The sequence below is a fragment of the Bidens hawaiensis genome, unplaced genomic scaffold (assembly GCF_021521415.1).
Source record: "Bidens hawaiensis isolate Kalapana, Puna unplaced genomic scaffold, B.hawaiensis_p1.1 tig00006055_1, whole genome shotgun sequence".
Taxonomy (NCBI): Eukaryota; Viridiplantae; Streptophyta; class Magnoliopsida; order Asterales; family Asteraceae; genus Bidens; species Bidens hawaiensis.
Genome location: NW_027491399.1, coordinates 767442 through 788811, shown reverse-complemented (window position 1 = coordinate 788811; position 21370 = coordinate 767442). Strand labels below are relative to the sequence as shown.

The following is a 21370-nucleotide window of genomic DNA, read 5'->3' as shown; positions in this document are numbered from 1 at the left end:
AGTAGGTTGGTCACTTGAGGTTGGTTGGTTTATTGGGATTTGGTTGACTTGAATTGGTTGAATGGGTTGGGCTTGAATTGCTTGGATGGGTTGAAGTTGATTTAGTTGGGCTTGGTAAGCTTGATATTGAGCGGTTTGGGTCGGCTAGGATTGAATTTGGTTCATGTGTGCGAGTCTTGGGCATGAATTGCGATAATTGTTAGGGTCTCCACAATTGTAGCAAGCTCTAATATTGAGGGTGATTGAGTAAACGGTTGAGCATAGGGTAAGAGGTGAAGTAAATGGTTGCATGAAAGTTGGTTGCGTTCACGACATGTGGTAAAGAGGTGACCAAATCGATTGCAGTGGGTGCATTGTCGACACTTGAGGTTAGGCAAATGGTGAAAGTTACACGTATCACATAATGGATGGGTCCTGTGTAGGGCTTCTTGGTGGGTTGGGCTTGCGATTGGGCCAAGACATAGTTTTGGGAATTGGACTTTCTTTTATTGTTGCAGTATTGGGGGAGTAGTTGTGCTTGAAGGATTCGGGATTAGAAGACTCGGGTTTAGAAGATTTGGGCTTAGGTTCTTCGGTGGGCTCGGATGCAGGCTTATCATTGGGCTTCTTGAAACTTTTCCGCGTCAAGGTCCCGGCCTTAACGTGGTTTTCGATTAGGGTACCGGCTAAGGTGATGGCATCATGGAGGGTCTGAAGGTCACGACTTAGGAAAGAATCTCGGATTTGCATAGGCAACCCCGAGATGTACTTGTCGATTGAACGTTCAAGGGGAGTGACCATGTGGGGGATGAGAAGGCTCAGTTCATGGAAACGATCGTTGTAGATGGTGTCATTACCACTTTCTTGTTTCAAATTCCAAAACTCCTCTTCCAATTTCCAAAGCTCAAGTTTCGGGCAAAACTTCTTGAGCATGAGTTTCTTGAGCTCATCCCATGGCAAGGCCATGGCAACCTCAGCGCCAAGCGTGCGCTTCTCAACGTTCCACCAATTGAGGGCATTCTTCTTGAGTACGCTAGAGGCATAAGTGGTTTTCTTGTCCTCGGGACATTCACAATGGAGGAACACGCTCTCCATTTCTTCGAACCATTGGAGGAGAATAGTAGCACCGTCGATACCGAAGTATTCAGGCGGGTTGGCACTCTTGAATTGTTTGATGGAGCAAGCAATTGGGTTCGGAGTTTTGGATGATGTAGGGGCATTCACAGTTTGGAGTTAAGAGATTATTGTTGGGAGGGCTTCCACGATTCCCTTAGCGATGCGGGATGACATGCTACGGCCCGAGTTGCCAGTGCGACGGTTACGGTTGATAAGGCGGGAAGAAGACATGCTACAATGACGACACGTGAAAATTTTATTATGTTTTGGAAAAATAAAAAAATTGTATAACTATGTGAAATTTCTAGTTTTGTGAAAATTCATGAGAATACAAGAGAAAATTTTAATAACCTTAACTTAGGTGCTGTTTTTTTTTCAGAGGTTAAATGTTTGCAGTCTGCGGACCACATCTGCAAACATCTGTGGCAGAAGAGGTGGACCAAACCTCTGCAGTCTGCAACAAGAAGAATGTTTGTTTTTTAACGTCTGCAAACTGCTAAAATAAACTAAAATTTAAATAAAATGAAATTTAACAAAAAACTTAAACGATTAACAAAAAAACTACAATCTTTTTTCAACTACAAACGAATAACAATATTCATCAAACCTAAACTTTCTACGAACTTTTTTCAACTACAATCTAATAACAATAATTTAGCAAACCTAAACTTTCTAAAATCTCTCCTTGAGCAATGCAAATTGCTTCTTACATTGGTTAACTGTGTTTTCGGATACAACAGCAGTAACACATTCCGTAACACATTGCCATCACACTCCTAAGCTTAATCTCAACAGACCCATTATCTCCTTTCAAAGGAAAACGTTCACCCGGTTGACCAAAACTCGATTGCAGCAACTTCCCCGCATCACTCCTCACATTCCCACTAAACCACGCATCACCTCGTCTTCCACTACTAAAAGCCTACGAATGCTTCACCGTCACTGCATCACCCACCGCCACAGCATAATCAACTCTACCGAGCCCATTCGCAGCATGCTTCCCAATCTCCCTCTCAACAATCTCCTTAGCCAAAACCCGAATCTCATCCAACTTCAATTCCCCGTTCCCCCCTTAAACTCCTCCACAAACCGATCAAACTCGTCTTTCGATAACCAATCCGTCGATCTGGAACTACATCAACTTCGTGGTAGTCGTCAACAACTTCTCCACCTCCGCAATCCGCCGTTTGTAACCCGAATCCAAATCCAAACCCCCAATCTGTGTAAACCCTAGTTTCTGTACCATCTGAATGAAACCCAATACATTAACCAACAACCCAAAGTTCTTGACAAGCACACTTACAACAGTCTTCCATGGAGATCTGGAAGATGATGATGATGTCACAATTGCTGGAGGAGGCGGTCGGCTGTGGTAGGTGGATGAGGCGGCGGCGGCGGGCATGGGAAGTGGTGGAGGCGGCATGTATGGGAGGTGGTGGAGGTGGCTGGATTTGATAGAGGAGAATAGAGGAGAGGAGGTTAGGTTTTGAGAGAAGTCTGATGAATGAATGATGAATAATATTTGTGAGAAGAGGGTAGAAGTGGTTGGACCATGTCTGCATCAGGAAGTGGGCGCGCAGACGTTTTTTAATGAAACTTCTTCGGTAAAACAAACACCCTGCAGAATCCAATGTCTATGCGTGGTCTGCGCGGTGCAGAGAGAAGTGGTCAGGAAGAGCTTTTCAGAAAAAAAACAAACACCCCCTTAGAGTATTGATGAAATTGATAATTTGAGAAAATATTCATTCTTAACAAAATAAAAAATTTAGACAAAAACCTCATCGTTGATTTAAGAGTGTGATCGTCACATGACCACATTTGATACAATGAGGGTAGTAGATTCGGTTTCGTTTGGTGTGATATGCTTTGGCTTAATAAGTTCCACACCCTTACTAAACACTCCAGGAAGGTAACCGGGTCTCACAGTTGATTGAGATTTATGCGCATTGCATTTCCTTAGGCTCACAAGCCTTGGTGTCAAGTGTTTGGTAAACAAGTGTGTCACTCTTACAGTTTACTACATATCCATCACACGAATCTTCCTTAAGGAGAGGGGAGTGAAAAGGCGGGATTTCTTAAGGAATTTCCCTTTTTTTCTAAAGTTTGAAAACAATTTTGAGCGTGAGGCATAGCCTCGGATAAATTGTGTGCTTTTGTGTACAAGAATAATATTAAATCATTAAATAGTATTTAAGCTACTGCAATAAATAATATAATTCAGGGTGCAAACACGTAAAGACATATCACGTATAGGGACCCTAAGCATGCTACTAGGCCGTTATATCTAACCACCTATCTTATAGCTTTCGGATCAGATACCAATCTGTCACACCCCGACCAAAGGTGGTGGAACATACCAGGGTGTAACGTATTGATTGGACAGTAGCTCAAAAGACACTAATTAAAGCGACAATGAATATTTAATTTCATTAACATTAAACACGTACACAAATTCAATAATTATAACAATTACATCATATTCTTATATGTTGAATAATATCCTAAGGTCAAACTATGTCTTCCAACTTGAGTAATATCAACTACTTGTACATGTAACATGTATGAAAATAGAGTTTGTCAACACGAATGTTGGTGAGAATGCATAAGTTTTAGTTATATATATATATATATATATATATAAATCACAATTCATATGTAAATGATGAGTATTACAATTCCTATGAAAATATAAACAATTAAATAGATGTGGACCCGTTCTTATTAACACGCAAAGTACTTGGGTAAATGTATGATCATACTAGATGAGGATAGATGAGGATGAAATACCAACCACCAAACATAAAATAAACAATTAAGCACATAGAGCATTATCATAGAGCATGCAATAATCACACATAAACATATATTGAATTGTGTTATGAATAGATAAGTAAATAAAAATGAGTAATTTAAATAGGGTATACATGCTACCCCCAAAATTTAAAAGATGAAAAAGGGAGATATGTAAATTCACCTTTGAGATTAAAGCCAAACTTGAAATGACAACCGAAAGCACGTTAAAGAAAATGAACGATCGAACCTCACGAACTATAAATAAACAAAATATAATAATTAAAGAGTAACTAATGGAATTGTAAAGTTTAAAGAATACTAAATCTAATGTATAAATATTAAGATAAAAACAAGGAAAATATCAAAAAGGAAGATGAAATACAAAATCAGTTTTTGGACATCAAACTGTTCTGTTTTGATTAAGGTATTTAAAATATCAATTTTATTATAAATCAAGACTTTCCAGTCTACTAAATTAGAATGTTTTGAAAAACTTTATTTAGAAACTTTTTGCAAATTCATAAACTAAATAGGCCAAAACAGCCATTTAAATCAGAGGGTATGAATCTGCGCACTGTTTTTTAAAATATTTATTGTGAATTCATACGAATGAATTAAAATGCGTAAAAATAGTTTTTAGAACCTTATTTAATTGAAGTATATCATAGAATTTGGTGTTGCACTTTTTCAGTTTGTTATAAACAAGATATGCCTCTTTCTTTGACAGCTATATTTAATGTCAAAACTGAAATATTGCTAAAAGCAATATTCTAACGATTTCGAAAACAATTTTGATGAAATAAAATTATGAACTTTTTTAGATATGATTATGTAACATTTATTAGCATATATCATCAAAAATCCTTGGGTCCTTTGAACAAAAAATTAATGATTCAAAACAGAAAATAAAGATGTAAAAACGTTTCAAGTGTGACCTTCGTGTAATCGATCATCTCCTTGTGTTCTTTGTCTCATCCACCCTATACACCATGGTGTATGGACTATGTGGATTCTTAGACATGATTGTGTTATGGTCATATGACCATTTGATTAACTAGTACAAACAAGAATTTAAAATAAATAGATATAAAATGAAGAAGACTTGAATAATTAAAACCCTACATTTGAAATGAAAAAAAAAATAATCTCTTGAACTTGTCAAAGGTGGTGTAAGAATGAAAGGGGTGGGAGTGAGTTCTTATTTATACTAAAATAAGGAGGTTATTATTTAGAATGTTTTAATGATAAAATTGATTAGGAGAGTGATTTGGGGGAGGAGGTTTGACCAAATTTGAATGGTGTAGGAAGATATTTTTCATCTTTTAAAAATAAATAACTTTAGGTAAAAATATATGTGACAAAAATAAATGTGACTAACTAGATTAAAATGATGTTTTTTGTGATGCATCAATAATGTTATTTATGTGATATTTGAATAAAGAAAAAAATCATGAGTGTTATAATTTTTATTTATATACATACTAGTAATAATTAATATTATTAAATAACTTGAGGAAAGAAAAACTATTACGTATGAAATATTTAACATATGGGTATATGTATAATTAACTGAATCACATCGAAAATTTTAAACGAGTCGGGTTTTTTGGTCCGAAAATTAACGAATGTTACACATACATACATACATACATAAAAATCAATATATACTCCACTTTTTTTGACAAACAAAGATCTGAATTACAAAATGAATCAGGTAAACGAATTCAAATATAAATACAAATTTTGTCGAATGTCACAGTTTGATCCCAATACACGATGTAGAGTAGAAGTATTGTCCAATTGATCTTAAGTTTATCACTCCAAGTATTCGTGATTAGGTAATGGTTTCGCGTAAGTTATATTATTTTTTGGCTTAGACCCTAGTCAGAGGTATAGCCTAAACCTTGAACAATTTAAATTTGTATTTAAACTTTTCGTAAACAAGGGTTATAATCAAATTGACGTTTCTTTTTGAAGAAGAAACATAAATAAGAAATTTCTTTGTGAAGAAGAAACGTAACACGTAATTGGTAAATAAATAGGAATACTACATGTCTAAATGTTCTATTTAAACATGTTATAAGGTGGAAAGCTATACAAGTTAGACTAAAGGTATAAAGAAAGATAATTTGATCTAGATATTTATACAAGTTATTCTCGTAACTACAGGTTCGAGGTAATGTGCACAAACATAAATCAGTGAGACACACTAATCATAACAAAGGTGAAAACGCTCAAACTTTTATATCTCTTTAAACCGAGTCATTAAGAGTTTGCATGGGACCAAGAATCCCTAAAACTTTATAAATAATGGTAGTCGCTAGTCCTCAGGCTATCGTATACGTTTGTCTGGATCCTTACATATGTGGGCAGTCGATGAGCAAACTGCACAACTCTTGGTCATTCCTCCACCATGATAGGTCACGTCCAAGCTATACCCGCGTGGGAAATGGTCTTGTATATATTGGTAGTTGCAAAGTACTCTAACGTTGTGGTGTTTGCTGAGCGATTTCGAGTTGAGCTTGAGTTTATTATAGTGTTTCAGCATTTCAGAACTTGATTGTTTCCTTTGACATGACAGGCTGGGTCACAAAATACCCGTAGAGAATAATTAAGTATATAAAATGTTTTAGAGTCAACTTGTTCACCATCATGTGTTGTTAACATATTTTATAAACTATTTTACAAATAATCAGGAATAGGAGATATAGGATGGTGGTGTTAGCCATTAGATGATATGATGGCTCACATATTTTGATTTTATGTAAAAGATATAAATTATTGTTTTATCAGCTAATCTTTCATAAAACACTATCGAGTGTTTAAATATCGATATTTTGAATATATTATTATTTTAACGAAAACACTTCCGCTTTGCAACCAATACTCTAATATATTTCAAAACGCGTGTGGGTCACAATTCTAGACCCTAAGGCGAAGTGTGACATTTTTAATTATAAACTAACGACATATGGTTCTCTAATGGTAAACTTGTTAAGTAAGCGATTGGAAGTTGAACTATAGTTTATAGGCCATCAAGTTTGTATTAGTTTTTAATTTATTTTATTAATCCTAGTTATAGTCTAAACGAATTTATATTTAGCTATATATATATCGAATCATGATAAGGCTATAATTAAGTTTTTAGTTATTTTCTTAGTTAGAGTTGAAGAGTTTTTCCAAAGTTAATCGTTTAATCAAATATACTTATATCCGTTTGCATTCTGTCTTGATGTAAACGCTTGATATTTAGTTGAATTTAATTCAATAAAAGAAGAGACATGGAAAGAAATCTCAAACCCAATCTCAAAAAAAAAATTATTATATATCTTATATTTATAAAAAATCAAACAAAAAACGATTTAAATAAACTTTATAGGTCCCAGATATACGTATTTGTATAATTTATCAAGAAAAACAATACTGCATTTTATGTTTTCTGTCCATTATAGACGGTAACATTTAGCCATTAAAAAAACAAAAAAATATAAATTAAACCCCTCTATTCTACTTATTTAAAATTAAAAATCATTAAAACGAAGATATCACATTCCTAAAAAAGCAATTCATTTCTAAATACACTGTCAAGAAAATTATATAAAATATTTTATATCAACTGATAAACACACGTTATATCACCGCAATTTCACAAAACTTACAATTATTTGCCAATATTTATTTCCAAACTAAATTCTACTTTTAAAATTGAAAATATTTATATACATCCTTGTGAAATCAAATTCATTTAAAACAAAATATACTAAAAGAAAATAGTTTCATGTACGAAAGACTATGTACCAATGGGTTGGTGATCCATCGGTAAGGACAAAGTCTTTAAACACCTTATGTTAGATAAATTTGTAAAGTTTGAATTCAAGTCCCATAAACGACAAGAACTAAAAAAATCGCCGTTACAAAAAAGACACGGATAAGCCATGTTTTGATTTCTTCATATATTCCTATAAAACTTAAATTGAACAAGTCGAGTTTTAATTACCGCCATTTATAACGATACACTGTCTTACAATTATATGCCAATATTTTTCATTTCAAATTAATATATGTCCTTATAAAATCAAATTAATTCAAATAAAATATATTAAAAGAATAAAGTTTTCAACTTTTCATACACGAAAATACACGAAAGACTATCTTATTTTCATCATACATTCATGTAAAAACCGATTGAACAAGTTGAGTTTTAATTACCACCACCATAACACCATTTAATTATTGCTAATTTGAAAATATAATATTTATACGTACTTTTCTTTATTTAGTAACTACTGTCTCCTTTAAGGTAGTTAGATCTCCGACAAATAATTTCTTCCTCTTAAAAACATGTCCATCTCCTCTTTTGATGGAGAACTTTTATATACAATATACAATATACCTTGTTTTAACTGATTTTACTCATTTTTTATATTTTACTTATTTTTTTATTTATATATAATGTTCTAACACTATTCTCTTCGTCTTTTGCTAAGAGGTAAGATCATTGTTTTTGTTTAGAATTTCTTAACTTTATTAGTATGATTTCTCATGGTTCGGTTTTTGCTTTCGTTAGGTATAATGTTACTCCCATAACAACAAACTAGTTTCAGACACCGTGAAAGACGCCTAGAATAGTTAGTATGCTATCTATTCTTTTATGTTTTTCACCTTATTGCTTAACTATTATCGAAGTATTCGTGTTCATATATTTGGTTGTCGTTTTTATTCGATCACATTGTCTTGATGTTGATGAGTGACTCATTTTCTTAAACAAATAGTAATAACAATTTGTTTTACATTTATCATGAATTGAATTTTAATAATCCAAACTATGAATAACAGACTAATAATAGTCTATATTGGCAATTAAACATTATCACTCTTAACTTTGAACTTTTTCATGATAATCTCACTCTTATAACAATCATGAATTACTAAAGTGAAAGTTACAAGTGTTATTTGTTAAATTTGTAAGCATAAATTTTTATAATTTAATTGATTAAAGTTTGAATTATTAAAACCCAATTTCTAATATATATTTTTTGAATCATTTTCCTTAACATTTACATGCTACTATCCCACATAAGTTTTTAAAATAAGTTTATATAAACAAGATTTTAATTCAATGAAAAAATTGCACCAAAGTTATCTTATTACTATTTTATCTTTGGGAGATGATGATTTGTTTTGACACAATGATAGTGAACATAATATATTTATTCATCAAAATATTTAATTAACAATATTAACAAACACAATGATTTCTACAACACTTCCCTTATTCTTTCCCGTAAGAATCTCTTATTTTCATAAATCTATAATATATATAAACGAAGACATAAAAATCTTACGTGTCGCGATGTGGTCGCTTCCCATTTTTTTGGAGTCATCAGATTTGCTTGATTTTTAAATGGAGGCTTCTCATGCATTTGACCCGAATTCATGGGTATGGGTCTTATCAAACCAATATATTCCTTAAACGGGTTATAACATCTCATTAAATTAAAAATTATTCTCACCAAATTATTTATGTAAAAATCCTATAAAATAGGATATAATAAAAAAATAATATCTTATTTATTTTAAAAAAGTTTTATATATTATTTAAATTAAAAAACCAATTTGATAATAAAAAAAATAAACGGGTTTTGGGTCTTATCAAACCATAAGTATATTATTAACTTTCATAAATATTATTTATAATTAAAAAACCAATTTCATAGTAAAAAAATAAACGGGTCTTGGGTCTCATCAAAACCATATAGCTTTTAAACTGGGTTATAACATCTCATTTATTTGTGAAACAATTTATCATCAAACCATAAGTATATTATTAACTTTCATACAATAAAAAAAATATAAATTAAAAAAATAAATAAATATTAGAACAATATAAAACAACCTGGTAATACGGGGATAAAAAATAGTATATGATATATTAAAATATCTATAAACTTAGAATGAAGGTGTGTATTTCCTAAAATACCCTTATATGCAAACAGAGCTCCAAAGAAACAAAAGACAAGTGTAACAATGGCTATTCCATCCACAAATGGGAAAAAGATTCAAGAAGAGGCATTTGACCCTTCTGCCCCTCCTTTCAGGGTGGCTGAGATAAGAGCTGCCATTCCTAAACATTGTTGGGTCAAGAACTCATGGAGGTCACTTGCATATGTCCTCAGGGACATTTTGGTCATTTCCTCTTTGGTTGTTGTTGCTATCTACTTGAAGAACCTTACTTGGGTTTTCTGGCCCCTTTATTGGGTTGCTCAAGGCACAATGTTTTGGGCATTCTTTGTTCTTGGTTATGATTGGTACAAATTGGCTTTCCATTTTAGTATTTTTTTTAGTTATATTAAAGATAACATATATACATTTGCTAATGCCATCAAAAGAGCTCTTAGCTCACACCTTGCTCGAAATTGTCTCGTTTAAAAACATTGTCACATATAAATTGCTAGTGCCAGTGAAAAGAAATATATTTTTTAAATTAGTGAAGGAGCTGGTACAGTAGTACTCATGTTTTTACGCATGTGTTTTTTGTGACAGTGGCCATGGAAGTTTTTCCAACCGCTCAACACTTAATAATATTGTGGGACATTTTTTGCATTCTTCGATTCTTGTACCTTATCACGGCTGGTAACTTCAAAATTACACCTTGACCCTTGTCTTCAAAGCATAATATACAACTCTTTACAGGAGAATAAGTCATAGGACTCACCACCAGAATCATGGGCATGTGGAGAACGACGAATCTTGGGTTCCGGTAATTTCGTACTATACTATATAAACGCGATGTTTTGCAATATCAAGGACTATTATGAAACAATTGAAAAGAAAAATGAAGCAAAAGGATATTATTTTGTAACATCCTAAAATTTATAATGTTGAATAAAGAAAGTTATGTTAGTGATTTCGCGTTTTAATTATTAATATCGAGTAGGAGCGGGTCATGGACTTGGATTAATTGAGATAGGATAAATGAGAATGGGATTTCAGAGATATAAATACCCCCAAAATCCCAAAATATCTCATTTCTCACCAAACTCCACACACACTCCACACACTCCTCAAAACACACACATACTAACCGATCAAGATTCGAAGCCGAGACCCGAGATTTTGTTGATAGATCTGAGTTGGTAAGGTAAGAACAAATCCACCAAAGCTTATAGTACTGAAAATGGTTAGGATTTGATGGGTTAACCGGACCCGAAACCCAAACTGCCCAAATCGGACCCCTAAAACGTCGATTTTAGGCCGATTTGATGGTTGGGATTTGTAGGCGCCGATCATACGATTCCGTGGGTAGCAAAATCGAGTTATTTGGCTAAGAAACGAAGGATTTATGGGCAAACAGATCTGCAGCGCGATAACTTCGCCTGCAAGATCAAGTTCGCCTGATGAACTTCGCCTTCAAGCGTAACTTCGCCTAAGGTATAACTTCGCCTACGGCCAAGTTCGCCTAAGGTATAACTTCGCCTGAAGCCAAGTTCGCCTAAGGTATAACTTCGCCTGAAGCCAAGTTCGCCTAAGGTTTAACTTCGCCTGAAGCCAAGTTCGCCTAAGGTATAACTTCGCCTGAAGCCAAGTTCGCCTAAGGTTTAACTTCGCCTGAAGCCAAGTTCGCCTAAGGTATAACTTCGCCTGAAGCCAAGTTCGCCTAAGGTATAACTTCGCCTGAAGCCAAGTTCGCCTAAGGTATAACTTCGCCTGAAGCCAAGTTCGCCTAAGGTTTAACTTCGCCTGAAGCCAAGTTCGCCTAAGGTATAACTTCGTCTGAAGCCAAGTTCGCCTAAGGTTTAACTTCGCCTGAAGTGAAGTTCGTTTATAAAACAAAATTAAAAACCTAATGGAAAATGTGTTAAGGCAGTTATCGAAAATAAAATTTTTCCAAGCTGACCTGGCAGCTTAACCCCAGCCAGGGGCTCTGCCCCTTGGACCCCGCTAGGGGCTGCCGCCCCTAGAACCCCGCTGCCAGGGGCGCTGCCCCCGGACCCCCGTTCGTTGTGGGTCATATATAGATAGAAATACAAAACGAGTAGTAGTAGTTAATTGATATGTGTAAATATTATACAGTTAGCCGAGCCCAGTTAAAGAAAGGAATTACGATCAACGGCGAGCGTAACAGGATCCAGGTGAGTTTCTAGCCCCATTCCTTGTTATGTTTTCGGGGCTGTGTGCATACTTGATGTGTTGTTAATACATTTATCCTAGGTGATAAGTGTATGCTATATGTGATATATGTGATATGTATGAATGATTGCTTGACGGTTCGTGAACGATCTTCGGATATTGCACGTACTGTCAGGTTGTAACGTTATAAAGCCATATGTGATATATGTGATATGTATGAATGATTGCTTGATGGTTCGTGAACGATCTTCGGATATTGCACGTACTGTCAGGTCGTAACGTTATAAAGCCATATGTGATATATGTGATATGTATGAATGATTGCTTGATGGTTCGTGAACGATCTTCGGATATTGCACGTACTGTCAGGTTGTAACGTTATAAATATGGCAAGTATGATATGTATGTTTATGTGTATGAACGTAATAAAGTTAATAAAAGAAGGAAATGACGGTTGTATGGTTGTATGGTTACGAAAAGGGTACCGAGCCCTAATAATACTCGAGGTATGATGTATGGTTGTATGGGAACGAAGAGGGAATCGAACCCTACTAATATTCGAAAACAAGGGACCAGACCCTAATAATATCTGTGATGTTAGGGACCAGACCCTAATAATATCTGTGATGTTAGGGACCAGACCCTCATAATATCTGTGATGTTAGGGACCAGACCCTTATAATATCTGTGATGTTAGGGACCAGACCCTCATAATATCTGTGATGTTAGGGACCAGACCCTTATAATATCTGTGATGTTAGGGACCAGACCCTTATAATATCTGTGAGGTTATAGGGCGAAAGGCTCTTTAAAACGTATGATTATGAATGAAAAGAAAGTATGTAAGTAAGAAAGAAAGTATGTAAGTAAGAATGAAGGTATGAGTACTTATGGGTGTATGAAAGAAAGTTATGAGGTTAAGTACGTATGTATGTAATAAGGTATTGTATGATTAACTAGAACTCACTCAGCGTAGCTGACTTTTAGTATGCACGCAGGTGAGTAGGATGAGACAGCTGGCTTGAGTGGAGGACACATGGCAGAAGACTAAAGCCTGGCATCTGAAGATCTGATATTTTTTATAAGTTATGTTTTGATTTTGAAAGACAAGAGGAATGTTTTAAGACATGATTATGAATTGAGATGTAATGTTTTATGAAAGTTTTATATTCCGCGTAAAGTTTTTAATTAACTCTGATATTTAGAACTGCGTTTATGAGTAAATCCAACACGAAAGTAGGGTTACCGGTGACGGGGCCTTACATATTTAATGAGCAACTTGCATATAACACACTTAACACATAGTTGAGAACTTATTAATATTTTTATAATTTTTAGATTCCCGAGAAGACTTATAAGGAGCTAGATGCTAAGACAAAGTTCTTTAGATTCAAAATCCCTTTTCCAATATTCGCGTATCCATTATACTTGGTGAGAAGACACACATTTGTATTGTATTATATTCTCGAGTCGAGCTGATAACTGCTTATTAACAAATTTTGGGTATATTTATGCAGATGAAGAGGAGCCCGGGGAAGAGTGGGTCACATTTCAACCCGTATAGCGATTTATTCTCAGTGGATGAGAGACATTACACTGTGACATCTACCATATGTCGGGGACTAATGGTTGCTTTGCTTTTCTATTTGGCCAATCTTGTAGGGCCACTCCTCTTGTTAAACCTCTATGGCATTCCTTACTTGGTGAGTTTTTTTATTTTTATGTATCTGAATATCTAATGTTAATACTGTAACACCATAGGCAAATCCTACACATTTAGGTTCGTAAGGAATGACGACCTCATATATAGTCAACATGTTTTAATGACAGTGGATGAGAGGAGAACGCTCAGTTAAAAGTGCTAAAGTGAAAGTAGTACTAGGATGTGTAACCTACTTGAAAGTTTCCATTTGGACAACAGATAAAAAAAATCATGAGCTCCATGTGAGCAAAGCAAACATACAATGTCGGTTCGTATGAGTGTCTCAATCCTTCAAAATGATTACTTCATATTGGCTCAAATATGTGATCATTTTGAGAAAATTTTAAAACTTTATTATGAAAAAAATAAGATTTAAATCATTCAGACATTTGTGTCTACACATTTTTGTTGCATGGTTGGATACAGTAACATATTTGCATCATCATGGTTATGAGAAGAAGCTTCCTTGGTACCGCGGCAAGGTACCAACAACTGTTTGATTGAAACATATGAATTTTGTTAAAACAACCAGCCTTGTAAATATGCGTTGCCACTCAGGAATGGAGTTATTTAAGGGGAGGGCTTACAACAGTAGACCGCGATTATGGATTAATCAACAACATTCACCATGACATTGGAACTCATGTCATCCATCACCTCTTCCCTCAAATCCCACATTACCATTTAATAGAAGCTGTAAGCATTTATATCATATGTTCATATATTATTGTCGGGTCATGACATCGTGTGCATGGGTGTGTGCAGACAAAGGCAGCTAAGCCAGTGCTCGGGAAGTACTATCGAGAGCCTAAAAAGTCAGGATTAATACCGGTACATTTGATAAATGACCAGAAGCATCCAGCAAGACCATTTTGTTAGTGATGTTGGTGATATAGTCTACTATCAAACAGACCATGATATGGCGGGAAAAAAGAGAGAATGAAAACCATAATTTTTGTGAGTTATTTTTGAGGATGCTGTAGACAGAATTATTACAATTGAAATATATTTTGATCAATTCCGTCTCTAAACAAGACAAAAAATTATATGTAAGTCATTTTTTAGTACTCGCTTGTGGCACCCGAAAGGTTCTTTGAACTCCTATATATAATAGTTTTAATGTATTAACCAAAACTAAAACTATTTCAAATATATTGACCAAAACAAAAATTAAATAAGGAAAAGTTGTCATAGGAGGGGAGACGTGGGAGTTTTCTGTTAAAAATATAGAAAATTTGTAAAAACATGTTAACAAAACCACTCCTAAAAGGCTAAAATCCACATGAATATTGAACCTCAAAAAGGTTTAAATCAATTGGTGGTCTGATGAAAAGTGAAAATCTTGAAGAGATTGATTGGTAGACTATTGAATTGCACATTGTTGATCGGTTCGTACTTGAATCGGTTAAGCTATAATATAATTGTCAATATCTAGATACAAGCTTGAATTTGCACAAGCTATAATATAATAGAACATGCATAGATAAACTAACTGATGGGAACTATGAATTCAAAGCGCATGAGAAGCTTTATGAACTTGTACTTTTCGCCCTTTTTGTTGTATAATGGGACGCAACGAATGCCAGATCTTAACTCGGAAACAGGTAGGCAAGTTTGTCCTCCAAACTCATTTTTCTTTGTAGTATCAGTGTCTTTAACTTCAATCCTTAACAAAGCCAATTCTGGGACCCTGATTGGAAATTCAACCACCTCATCCCAGATGGGCCACCAATCATCCTCAAGTGTCTTAGTTTTATACATTCTTTGACTTTTATCACCTTCATATCCAGCAATTCCCACCTACAGTTTTAAATTGTCATGTGTGAAATCTTTTTTAATTGTAAAATGAATCTTTTTTACATTTTATTATCTTGTCACAAATTGAACCCATTTTGATGAAAAGGACCACAACCCATTTGGAGGTGGACCAATTTGGTGAGAACCCTTTTTGACCCGAAACAAGTTCATGTTTTTTTAGAACAACCTGTTTTGACCTGAACTCATTTTGACCTATTTAAAGGTGGACCATTTTGGTGAGAACCCTTTTTGACCAGAACCCATTTTGATGATTTCCTTTTTTCTTTTTAAGACGGCCCATTATCCAGGTAGACCATTTTGGTGAGAACCCTTTTTGGCTCGAACACATTTTGACCATTTTGGTGAAAACCCTTTTTGAGCCTAAAAAACTGTTACTTTCTGAGAACACCTGGTTTGACGAACACATTTGACCCTAACTCATTTTGACCTGTTACCCAACCTGACTTGCCCATTTATTAGGCTTAATTGTGCTCACTTTTGCATAGAAGTCTGGTGGAGAACAATAATCAAAGTGAGCATGATGAAACTCCAAATGCCATCCTTCTCCCATGTAAATGTTAACCTGTCCAGAAACACATATATCCTGGGCATAAAAATGCAAACTTGATATTATTTTTGTACTTTTAAATACTCAATCAACCTTCAAAATTTTCTTGACATCAGTAGGACGAAATGTCGGGTCACCCTCACATAAAAACTTAGGTTTCTTTACATAGCCACAACCATTATTGGCTCTGAACAGACCTTGCATTAACCATAGATTCTTTGCATATCCCTGCAAGCACGAGATCGTGTGTGTTAGTGGAAAACTTTTCAACTTTTTTTTCACATTAAGAAAACATACAGAAACAGCTACCTGCATATTGAATGCGACCATTTGTGCGCCATGGTTCCAACCATCATAAGGATTGTAATTAGATGAATCAACTCGCGTCCCCTTAGGATACACCCTCAATATATTACGCTGCGTAAATCTAGATGAATCAACAATAACGCAACCATGTCAATCTTTATTCATTAACACTCGGTTGACAATTTCCAGTTTTAAAATTTGTAATAATATATATATATTTTTTTTTTTGTAATAATTTGAAAGGAAGTTTATTTGATTCAAGAAAGATATGCTCAAAACTCATACACCTTTATCTAAAGTACCTAACAATCGACGCTCCATGTTCTTTACTAGCATCTAGAAGCTCTTGTTCGCTCATGCTGAGACGTTTGACTGTATTCACCTCAACGTTTAATGATTCACGCACATCTCCTTTATGTTTGACCGCATGGATGGCAATTAAATCCTTGTATTCAGGGACTTCATCCTCCATTTCTATCTCCTGATGCTTACTGTTTTCATCAGAATCATCTTTGCTTTGAAAGCAGTCAAAAACTGTACCAGACTGTTGCAAAAAATGAATCAATTAATCAAATTACCACACTATACGTACAATTTACTTATGAATGGGACGATCTGGTCTTCTTTTATTGCTTGCACAACATAACCAGATATTGCTGAAATGTTGTATAAATTATAAGTTTTGGGTTGGGGCTCGGCTCGTTAATGTAAACGAGCTGAAATGTTGAACTCGAGCCAGTTCGTTTATTTTTGAAAAAAAAAATTTGATTATAAATGTACACATATTGATATATATTATAAAGAAAAAAATAATAGTTTTAACATACACATAAATGCATAATGAACTACAAAACTTATAATTTATACATGTTAAAACTTGGGTTATACTTTTTATATATATTAGAACTCAGGCTTTATCTTAAACAAGCCAACGAGCCAGCAAAACGAACCAACGTTGAGCAAGCCTTTTCAAGCAGGTCACGAGCCACGAGCTTTTAAACAATCCTAGTTTTATTCGAAGATTTAGATATTAGTGTAATAAACATACAACCCGACCCGTTTTGACCAGTCCAACCAACCCATGTTGCTACCTCTACATAATAATATATTATATAGTTATTCTCTTAGCATCTAAGGTCTGTTTTTGAGTATTAATCATGCTATTAATATCTTAGCATTTCAACTTTATAAACATAGAATTCTTGTAAGCTTATTCAACAAGAAGTCAACAATATTTCTTTTAATATTAATATACCTTTTGAGGTGCACTAGTCTCTAAGTCCGACGACTCATTTGGTGGTTTTGTTGAAATGATAATCTTTCGTTTTAAATCAGCAGGCGAAGAGAGCTCAGTAAGTTCATAATCTTTCTTTGGTTGAACCAGCATATCCCCGAATGTTTGTTTTACCATCTACATCATGAGTTGTGTTTTCAGAAACAGGTTAGCAATATTCAAAATCCATCATCAAAAAACATGAACGTGCATGGTTTTACACACAATAGCCACTTTGACGCGTAGACTTGCGTATTTGAGATGATCTTCAAAAGTGATAATAACTGGATAGTCAGAAGAAGAGAATGCAAATTCCTTGATAACTTTCAAACATCTCCTCCGTTTAACAGAGGAAGTCAGAGTCCTTTACAGAAAGAAGAAACAACTATCATTGAAAAAATTATGAAGCAATTATCCTTAAAAAAAATTAATCAACTGCATACCTTCCATGCTTGAACCCCACCTCATGATTTTTTAAGTCGACGGATTTTCCTCTTACTATAAATTTCATTGTTGCCGGTATTGACATGTAGAACTGGACTCTATCTTTATTCTCGTCCAATTAATCAGTTCTTCAAAAGATCTATCAGATTATGCGTGAATGCTTTGATCAATGAATATTTGATTCTTTCTTCAATATGGAATCGATTCACATCAATTCTTCTACGTATACAGGTTTATCCTTCATCTTTTCTGAAGTTTCGATAGAAGGATTTCTCTACCAATGTAAGACAATCAACTCCATTCGTTAGAACAGCTTCCATCGAATCTCTGCACCTATCATTTTTTTATTTTCGCTTTCTGAACCTTTGTTTGTTTTCGGAAAACGTGATTTGGCTCAGGATTGCCAATTTTTTTTAATTCCAGGGTTTCTCTGAATTGAAAGTTATCACTTAGTAAGTTTCCATACCAAGGCTCAATCCAATTAAGTCCGTAGCGTCTACCAATTTCGCCATATCCCCCTTTTTGATATGAAAATCTCATTGCGATCTCGTTCCCTTTTTTCTTTCTCGGAACCGTTTAATTCATTAGATAGATGCTGATTCCTGTCTCGAAAAAGCTTTGTCTTTGATTTCTTGTCTATCTTCTTTCATCTTCTATAGGAGGCTCATATTCGAGCCAATCAAAAAAGATTTTATCATTTCTGTATCCGCAATTCAATATAGGTGGATACATACCTTGTATTTCTGTCTCTCTTCTACTGATTTTACCCTGAAATTTCAAATACTTGAACGATTGATTCTTTTTTTTTTTTAGAATCATTAATCGTGATAAAAAAATTCTATATCGCTAAATTAATCGTTATGTTCTATAATATTTACTATAATATAATATTTAACAGTTATTTTTTATTCTATATTATATTCTTTAATATATTCTAAGTATATGGATGGAAGAGCCAAGAATTCAAATAGTTAATACTAAGAGTTTCTTGAATTCCTATGCATGTTGAATTTATGTTATGTGAGCCTGCTTAGCTCAGAGGTTAGAGCATCGCATTTGTAATGCGATGGTCATCGGTTCGATTCCGATAGTCGGCTTTTCTCTATTTGTTGTATTCGATGTTTTACATGATACATGATGCGGAGGCTTGGTTCGACCAAGCCGCTAAGTATTGGAAACAGGCTATAGCACTTACTCCTGGTAATTATATTGAAGCTCATAATTGGTTGAAGATCACTAGACGTTTCGAATAGAAGATCAGACCTTCTCTTTATTTTAGTTATGATTTAGATTGTTTTAGATCTTTTTTTATTTGTTATAATGAATTTTTTGTTGGCCGCATCAGTCAAATAAAATAGATGGAAACATTTACATCAGTGTTGGTTGAATTGGGCCATAGATCCAGTTCAATACCTCTTACACCATTCTTTAAATCCCTTATGATAGTCCTAACACTGCTGTCACTTGTAAACTGGTTACCGGTTAAGTAAGTATTGTGGCTGGTATATATATAATAATGAGAAATTGGAGATTTCATGTCATCAAGGATCGCCTGAGGGCAAAAAAAATAAAATATTTAAGAAGACACAAAAGGTGTAATAATAATGCTAACAGAAGAATATTACACTAAGAGGATGATTGAGATCATCACTAAAGAGAAACTTCATCAGACGCAGGCCTTTGTCTTGCAGAAGATTGTGATGCTTTGACTTTTCATATATAGTATTAGCATCTTCATCAGATTGTTCTTGAATGTTTTTCAAGAAATCCTGAAGATTTTTAAAATCCATTATACCATTTTTCGTGTAGTTTTCAAACACTCGTTTGATATCCTCGGGAAGTACTTCTCGTTTTGGCCTAAATTGTCTTGTGAAACAACCAAATACTTCAAAAGTTTCCATAATCTACACAAGAGAAATAAGTGAATTACACAAAACACAACGATTCTACTAATTATCTTCTAAGTTGAATATATGCATGGAACATTAAACATACGGAAGAGATTGCTTCTACTGATTAAAAAAGAATGGGTGTCAAAAAAGGAACAAAACTTTAAATATTCTAACTTCATTAACATTGCTCATTTGGAAAGTAGGATTTATGCAACCTAATAATCCAGATTCTCTTCTTTTTCTTCTTTGTCTGTCCCAAGAATATTTACGGCAAGCAATAAAACTTATAGAACAGTATATTATACTTGAGAAGTAAAAAATAAAATGAAACGGAAAGAACATGAGATGTAACATATATAGGTATGGACCATACAAACTACATGTGTCTATCTTCATTTGAATACTAATTTTTATATTTGCTAAATAAATTCCAACCATTGAGAACAACAAATTAAACTGCACAAAAACGAATGAATTTCTTTTTTAAATATGCATACAAATGTTTTATCACAAAATTGAAAGAATAGAACCTGTACAACAACAAAAGATGATAATTATAGACACCAACTCCCAAAAATAATAGCGGGTTAGTCTAGATTAATAATACATACTTTAGGCGAACTCGAACCGCATGAGTAACCTTGCTGCTGTGTACTGTTCACCTTTGCGGTTACAGAGTGGGACCGCACGGATTCCTGGCCTCAACTCTGAAACAGGCAAACATATTTGGCCAGCAAAAGTGTTTTTCTCAAACCTTTTGTAATGATATACTTCAATTCTAAGTAAAGCTAATTCGGGAACTGCTAATGAAAATGTAAACTCTTCATTCCAAACAGGTGCCCAGTTGTCCATCTTAGTTTTGGTCCTTTTCATAACTTTATCAACAGATGCTCCAGCAATACCAACCTGAAATGTTTCAGGGATAAAAGATTAACTAAACTATTATCTTTGGACACTTTCTACAAAAAGTATGTGCTTTATTTAGTTTACTTTGTTTCTACAAAAAGACGATGTAGTAATAATTTCACCCCAGAGCATTACGTGTCACGTCGCGTTCAGTCACTATTTTTTTTTTGTTTTTTAAAATAATAATTTATTAAATAATTAAATATAAAATTAAAAAACTACATTAAAATTAAAAAATACATTAAATTTAAAAATAAAAACTACATTAAAATAAAAAAATACATTAGATTAAAAAAATACAACAATAATAATAAGACTAAATGTTGTATTTTTCAAAACTTTTCGCTTGCCGAAATGTTTTTAGAGATTGGACTCTCGGGTCGTGTTCAGATAACTTCTTTGTTAAAACCTCGATGTCGTGGTCCAATTCATTCCTTTTAAGTACTTCGACGACGTGCAAATTT

The 21370-nt window shown here is 34.0% G+C and overlaps 2 protein-coding genes and 1 non-coding gene across 3 annotated transcripts; 2 read left to right on the top strand and 1 right to left on the bottom strand.

Moving 5' to 3' along the window:
• Nucleotides 1-9915: 9915 nt before the first annotated feature.
• LOC143631285 (omega-3 fatty acid desaturase, endoplasmic reticulum-like) lies at nucleotides 9916-14801 on the top strand. The gene is made up of 8 exons (XM_077100094.1): nucleotides 9916-10196; nucleotides 10432-10521; nucleotides 10582-10648; nucleotides 13357-13449; nucleotides 13536-13721; nucleotides 14122-14202; nucleotides 14279-14416; nucleotides 14486-14801. The coding sequence occupies exons 1-8, from the start codon at nucleotides 9916-9918 to the stop codon at nucleotides 14597-14599; spliced, it is 1050 nt and encodes a 349-aa protein (XP_076956209.1). The 3' UTR covers nucleotides 14600-14801.
• Nucleotides 14802-15175: 374 nt separating this feature from the next.
• LOC143631260 (phosphoinositide phospholipase C 6-like) lies at nucleotides 15176-18175 on the bottom strand. Its single transcript, XM_077100077.1, has 8 exons — nucleotides 18108-18175; nucleotides 17890-18028; nucleotides 17647-17802; nucleotides 16694-16935; nucleotides 16395-16512; nucleotides 16179-16313; nucleotides 16014-16100; nucleotides 15176-15520 (listed from the first exon to the last, which is right to left on the bottom strand). Exons 1-8 carry the CDS (start codon nucleotides 18173-18175, stop codon nucleotides 15209-15211), a joined length of 1257 nt encoding a protein of 418 aa, XP_076956192.1. The 3' UTR covers nucleotides 15176-15208.
• A 957-nt stretch (nucleotides 18176-19132) lies between these two features.
• On the top strand, nucleotides 19133-19205 carry TRNAT-UGU (transfer RNA threonine (anticodon UGU)). Its single transcript has one exon. It is a non-coding gene; the product is annotated as a tRNA-Thr (tRNA).
• The last annotated feature ends 2165 nt before the right edge of the window (nucleotides 19206-21370 follow it).